Genomic DNA, 7,374 nt, shown 5'->3' on the forward strand with positions numbered 1-7,374 from the left:
TTTACTGTAGTAAAATTACAATACCTTAATAATGATATTCTATACTGATCAATATAGGTTAGTATTCATTTGTTGTCAAGTTAAGCATAGTATGTTTAACATTTCCATTTAATTTTTTATTAATGGAATTGACTTTCATACGTTGTTTCACATTTGCAATGAACATATGTATTCATATATGGGGAAAAAATTGCAACTTTGTACGCACATTCTAAAAGCTGTGGACTCCTACGTAGTACCATATTAGGTGAAGTCAGCATGTCGTCCCAATATTTACGTATTGCTAGACGATTTTAAAACACGACCTTAAAAATGACATTTACCTTAGGCATAGTACATTATCGACAATTGTGTACGTGAGATCACGGTGTTTCTAGGCTCTAACAAAGTGCAAGGCAGTGCGCAATAGCGCTTGTCGGCAGCGGGGTGTGGAGGCAGGCGGATGGGGTGGGATAGGCCGGCGGTTGCACACAAGGTGGATTAGATCATGCTTGAGAGGAGGAAGGAAGGTTGGGAGAAAGAAGATTAAGTGTGAAGGGTTAGATTTAGATCTAACGAATAGGAAACTAAATGACTGATGCCAAACATCTTTTCAAGTACCTGACATTTAGACGCTCCCAAGACGTTTTAGATCGAAGTAGTGATCTAAAACATCTTATATTTTTTGTTTGCGGATGGAGTAGCCTTTTTAACGGTTTACGTATGCATCAAGTAGGTGTAGGTCCACTGACTTGCCCGGTAAGCCGGGCCCCTGGAGTGACCACGGCGACGCGTGCTCCAATCTGCAGAAGCTACAAGTCGGAGAAGCGGCCGACTGGCACGGCAGAGAGTGTGTTCCACTGTGTTGATCCCTTCCTCCTGACAGGAACCTCCCGTTACTATAATCATTTAAAGAGCTCTGACTAACTATGTACCCCGACTCGGCCAAATTAGACCCCTTCCTCGCTCGTCAACATCACCATTCCTTCTCAAACACTAATCCTTGATGTCGTACCCCCACATGCAGGCCGCATGAAGCTTCTTTTCCCCGTGTGTATCTGATATCTCCTCCTATATAATCCACCGTTGCACTGCGATCCTCGTACTCATCCCTAACCAGCTCACTGCAATCTCCATCGAAAATCATACACCCATCAGCCCTTTCTCGCGCTTACATACACAGGCAACGATCGATATGGCCATGGCTATGTGGAGAAAGAAGGAGGCGGCCGGAGCCATAGGCGGCGCCGCCCCGGCATGCGTTGTTCGCTCCGCCGGCGAGGGCGGGGGCAAGATCCCGAAGGGCTACGTCCCGATGGTCCTCGTCGGCGACGAGGGAGAAAGGGAGGAAAGGGTGCTGGTTCACGTCGGGATGCTCACGGAGCCGCGCGTCCTGGCTCTGCTGGAGATGTCCGCGCAGCGGTTCGGGTACGGCCAGCGGGGCGTCCTGAGGATCCCGTGCGGCGTGGAGCGGTTCGAGCAGACGGTCCGTGGCCACCGGCGGGAGACGCAGGAGCCTGCGTGCGCGGCAGCACACTAAGAGAGAGCCAACGGCCACAATTTTTCAATTTTTTATTTTTTTGCGGGGAATGGCCATGGTTTTTTGCTGTACAGTCGTTGAATTGCCTTTGTGGTGTCAATATTTCTTTCTTTGTTACTCCCTTTGTAAACTTTTCTGTAATCTTTTATAAGATCGTTTATAGATCACTAAAGTATTATGTTTTGTTTAGTGTTTCTTAGCTAAACATTGATATAAAGTTACTCGTTGACACGGTCTTTCAATTGTGTATATACATGAATATGAGGCTTTCTTTAACAATATCCAAAACCATAGTAATCTCTCATCGTGCAAAAGTCTCCATCCAAAATTCAAATAAAATTAAACTAAAACCATGACAATAGCTATGAAACGGAGGAAATATACAACTATAAATGGTGAACGAGGTTTCTTCAAAATACTGAAGTATACAACTATAAATGGTGAATGAGTTTTTTCAAAATAACATAGTAATACATTCAACCGTTCCACTAGATTGAGATGATCAAAGAGATAATGGTGAACGAGGTTTTTTCAAAATACCGAAGTGTGGTTATCGTCTTTTCCACGGTGCGACTCTGACTCCAAGAGAAAAAATGATTTACTATGTGTAACGATTAACATCAATTTGTATCAACTCATTGCACTTCCTAGCTATGACCATGGTGAGCATAAGTATCTATTCCCATTTATGATATTTAACCTGCCTTATGCTCCGAAGCGATTTTTACATATGCCTTAATTTTCAATAGGTTTTATAGGACTCCAATACGACGTTGCAGTCATGCTCTAGATTGTGCACGTTGTGCGGCGAGCCGAAGAGCGACCGAGCGCAACCATGCCATGTCGGTGAACTCTACAGAAGGCATCACGCAGAGACATCTAAAGGGTATCCTATATCTGATAATTATCAAATAAAGCAGTAATTAGTATAATAATAAGACAATAAGGCAGAAAGCTACCAAAAAATTATATCGTAAACCAGATTGGCCGTCTTCTTCATTCGAGTGTACGCCAACTGTTGGAGACTGAAATTACACCGAACTAGCGATAATGGAAACAGATACCTCGAAACACCCTCATCATACTTAGGCTTTTGAGATCTCAATAATCACTTGCCACTACAAACGAGATCTAATAATGCTGAAGAAACATCTGTTAGGACATCACCCAAGGCAACCCAGACTTGTAATCCATTGCAGGCATTAGAGATGTGCTTATTTTGAAAAATTATGAGGGCATTATGAGTAGACATTAAAAGAATTGAGTTTGGCAAGGCTTGATCCTCAACTCTACCTTAATACTCTAGCGTTATCGAAGGGTGTGTCTCCAGGGGATCTTCGGAGATTTGATCGGTCGGTGCTGATTTTTGGTGGATCTTTTTGGATCCAGTCTTCCTTCGTTTATCCACATGTTGGATCCTTTCAATTTATGATTCTCTTCAACGCAACAATTAATGTTCTGGTGTTGGTCCTGTGGGGCCTTGACATGACGGCTTCCAGACTATTTACTACAATAAGTTTCGCAAATGTTAACGCCCACACGTGTGGCACAAAGTAACATGGTCCAAACGCCTCCACTACCATTCATTTTACCACATCAAAACAGATGACATCAGCGGGAATCTTTTTGGTTTTCGGCATAAAATGTTTTATCTTCTAATTAAAAAATCTAATTAAAAATCCGTTTTCACCATTAAATACGTCTCGGCGAGATCTTCAAAACTAGATCACATGTTGATATGTTTCGACGAATTTTTTTTGACCAAAAGTTGCCATAATGCTTACACTGTAGTTGCCATAGTGTTACACTAAAGTTGCCATGTGGCAATTTAGTTTATAGATCATGGCAATTTTAGTATTTGGACCATGGCAAATCCTGTACTTTGACCATGAAAATTATTTTCTGTATGAACCATGGCAATTTTAAGTGCATGTATCATGGAAATTTTAGTTTATGATTCATGGCAAATCTAGTTTCTTAATTCCCCGTTTTATAATATGTTAAAATTTACTTTTAAATGTAGAAGAAAATAGCTGAAACATATCATGGCAACTTCAGTGTAAAACCATAGCAATTCATGTACAATAGACATAACAACTTTTTAAAAGTCGTCGAAACATGTTGATATGAGATCTAATTTCGAAGATCTCGTCGCGATGGATTTAATAGTAAAAATTGATCTTCAATTGGATTTTTCATTAAAGAGATAAAACAGTTTTAAAAGTGGAAATTCAAAAAGATTCCCACATGCATGCATGCACGCGGTGACGTGTAGTATGTGTGTTATAGAGCATGTGGGCGGGTGTCACTCACACCACACGTGTGGACGTTATCAATGTCCATAAGTTTTCTTTGACTTCGATGAAGGAGAGGTGATGATGACAGTGCGCTACTCGCTAGTGGTGGAGCTACGGCAAGGCCAAAGTGGCCGTGGCCCGCCCATGATATGTATGTTTTTTCTTTCATATATGCATCGGTAGCCCATAAACCTGGTCTGCTTACAGACAACACCTAAGCCCCTAAATCCCTCTATGCTCCATTCAGTGAGAGATTCGCACGACGCCAGCCATGGAGCAGTATTATGTGCCACAAGGAGCAGCGGCAAAACAAGCATCAACGGCCACTAGCTGGCCAGCATCATCCATCGCACATTTGCACACCCAAGGGACGACGGCTTTGCCGTGCGTATCTCTACTCCTAACGGACGAATTGGTGAATCGTCTGCACAGTTTATTTTCGTTGGGTTTTTTCCGTCTCTCCTCCCATCACCCCTCCCACCCTGGTCAACAGTTTATTTTTGCTGGGTTTTTTCGTCTCTCCTCCCATCACCCCCTCCCACCCTGGTCCATCAGTTTATTTTTCTCTCCACTCTTTATTGCAACCAGAACTTTCCTAATGTATAACAAATCATGGATCTAATTTTCTTAAATTATGCAAATCAATCGATTCCTTTTACTGGTTCAATTTGTCTTAGTAAACAAATAACAGATTTTCAGGAAACAAATAATACATTTTAACTAACTTCCTTAAATTATGCAAATCAATCGATTCCTTTTATTGGTTCAATTTGTCTTATAAGACAAATAACAGATTTTCAGGAAACAAATAATACATTTTAATCTAACTTTCCTAACTTATCTAAATCAATCGATTTCTCTTATTAGTGAAATTTATTTTAGGAAACAAATAACAGACACGTCATAACTTTTCCCCCAATAAATAGTTTCTTAACATTTGCAAACTTTCCTAATCAGACACGTCACAAACAGGGAGGTACTGATATCACGTTAGCAAACAATAAAACCCCATTTCCATAGAAATCAGTTCAAAAATCCTAACTTTCCTAATTTTTTACCTTTCCTTGATAACAACCAATATCTCCTATGTTTTCCACCTATTGAAGGAAATCACCCCTCCATCGATAATAGCATTTTTTTGAACTGAGATCTCCGGGTTATGATTATTTTTTTATGATTCTTTCCAATTGTGACCTCTCATTCCACTCCGGCTCCTTCTCGCATAAACACCTCCACCACAGCCAGGTGACACCGCCCTAGGCCTCCTGCCTCTCCACACCTTCTCCGCCACATCCTTCTCGTACTCCATTAACAATCCCTCCGCCACATTTGTCCACGGCGGTGTCGAGGGCATGGCGCAGCAGCGTACCAGCGGTAGAGCAGCGCATAGCAGCAGGAAGCAACACGCAGCAGGCGAGGCGAGCGGCCGATGGTGGAGGGCATAGATGCGGCCGGCGTGGCTGAGGCGGCGGCCGACAGAAGATGGCCACGACTGGAGGCGGCGCGAGGCAGGGGCGCGACAGTGGGGCGAGCGAAGGGATAGGCGGCAACACACGGGGCGAGCGCAGCCAACGAGAGTGTGGCGTGCGGCCAGGGTGTGTGTCGCGCGGGGCACAATGGTGCGGTGGCTGCAGCGAGCGTGACGGCAGCGGCGGGCGCGACCGACGCGGTGTAGCACGAGCATGGGCATGGAGAGGGAGTGGCCCCGCGGGCGCGGAAGAAGAGCGGCAGGCTCGGGCATGGACGTGCATAGGAGCGGGCATGTGCCACGGGGTCAATCCGAGGAGCTCGGTGGCTACCCCTGCAATGGCCATGGCGGACGGCGGTTCTCGGTCACGGCGAAATACCTAACGAGAGGGGAAACATGGGAAAGGCAAGAGGAGATCATGGCGGTGTCAATGGCGCCCTAGGGGAAGACATGGGAGCTCGGGGCGGCGCGGATTGGACGACAATGTCGCGGTGGCCCAAGGTTGAGGAAGACGGCAGCGACGTTGATGCGGGGGTGCTGGACTTGATCTCGTTGGCGCAGACGAAGTAGCGAAGGCGTTCAGAGCTACTCGATAAGCTCCTAGCCCGCAGGGAGGGCAGTGGCCATGTGGACAGGGTCAGTCATGGTGGCCGTGGCGTCTGACTTCGTCCAGAGATCGAGCGAGCGAGAAGGAGAAGTGGATTTGGGAGGGGGCGTCAAGGAGGAGTGAGGCCATGGGCGCAGGGAAGGAAGGGCGTCACCCTTATCCATTTCCCTTCGATGCCAGCGAGGTGGTCGGGCGGAAGCCCGGCTCTGTAGCGACGCGGCTCGGGGAACAGGAGAAGACGACCGCGCGGGGACTAGATCGCTGAGCTGGTTCAGTGGCAAGGCCCGGGGGCAGGGCGAATCCCCTTTTACATTGTCCTTTTGGTTTTTCAATGTATTCTAATCTGTTTCTCCTTTTTAACATTGTTTTCTATTTATTCTTATCAACTAAATGATCTCTAATCCTAATGTCTGAGTTGGTAGTCTCCGTTTCGGGTTTATTTTCGCCCCACCTCCCGAGTGAGGGAGAGGGGGAGAGAGAGTGAGGAAGAGGGAGGGAGGGGTGTGTGTGTGAGAGAGAGAATTTGATGGTAAAAAGGTCGTCAATGTCACTTAATATGTATGAGAATATTAAATGTAATATTAACATAATTAATATTGAACTTTTAAAGTTAATGTGGTCCCGTTGCAACGCACGAGCGTTCTTCTAGTATATGTGCTGATCTAGTTAAAAAAATTGTCGAGGACTGACTCATGTCTAATGAAGTAGCACGATTCATCCTAATTTTGAAGAAAAAAATGTGACTTATTTGCCTGGCCCGTCCAACTATTTCTGTGTAGCTTCGCCACTGCTACTCGCTTCAGGGATTGCAGTCATTTTTAGGTGGTCGATGAACCTATATGTAATTTTCCTACTTCTGATGTTTTTTGTATTGTCATGAAAGATGACGAATAGATCAAAAGTTTTTCATTGAAAGTCTTAACTTAATAATTAGACTATTCCTTTTAGGTATAATTTTTTTCTTTGTTCTATCAATAACTCATGTGGTGTTTGATTCCCTAGTCCTAGGACTTTTTTTAGTCCCAACTAAAAAGTCTTTAGTCCCTAAAAAGTCCCTCCCTGTTTGTTTCCAGAGACTAAAAAGTCCCTAGTCCCTTGCTAGAGATTATTAAATGACCATGTTGTCCCTAGTATATAGAAAAATAATAATCAAACAACAACATGGGATGGCGGGCCAATGAGTGCATAGAGGGGCATTGTTGGAAAAGTCCCAAAAAGACTCTTCTCCTTGAGAGTCTTCTTCATTTAGTCCCAAATGCCTAGTTTAGTCCCTAAAAAGTCCCTCCCGTTTGATAAAAAAGTCTTTAAGAGGGACTTTTTCTAGTCCTTACACAAAAAAGTCCCTGAAAACAAACACCCCCTCAATTTTTTGGGTGATCAATAACTCACCTTAATACACAAAACAAACTAGTTATTCGATAGTGTGCAAAATTAGCATACGCCATTTTATAGGTGGTTTTCTCCTAATACTCATGTAAAATGA

General features: G+C 44.2%; 1 protein-coding gene across 1 annotated transcript; it reads left to right on the plus strand.

Moving 5' to 3' along the window:
- The first annotated feature begins 1,033 nt into the window (after window positions 1-1,033).
- On the plus strand, window positions 1,034-1,724 carry LOC125548976 (auxin-responsive protein SAUR71-like). The gene has a single exon (XM_048712482.2). It carries the CDS (start codon window positions 1,175-1,177, stop codon window positions 1,517-1,519), a length of 345 nt encoding a protein of 114 aa, XP_048568439.1. The 5' UTR covers window positions 1,034-1,174; the 3' UTR covers window positions 1,520-1,724.
- The last annotated feature ends 5,650 nt before the right edge of the window (window positions 1,725-7,374 follow it).

The sequence above is a fragment of the Triticum urartu genome, chromosome 3A (genome assembly GCF_056163025.1).
Source record: "Triticum urartu cultivar PI428250 chromosome 3A, HENAU_Tu73, whole genome shotgun sequence".
Classification (NCBI taxonomy): Eukaryota; Viridiplantae; Streptophyta; class Magnoliopsida; order Poales; family Poaceae; genus Triticum; species Triticum urartu.

Coding starts and splice junctions, on each gene's coding strand:
- LOC125548976 (XM_048712482.2), top strand. CDS start 1,175: ATGGCCATGGCTATGTGGAGAAAGAAGGAGGCGGCCGGAGCCATAGGC.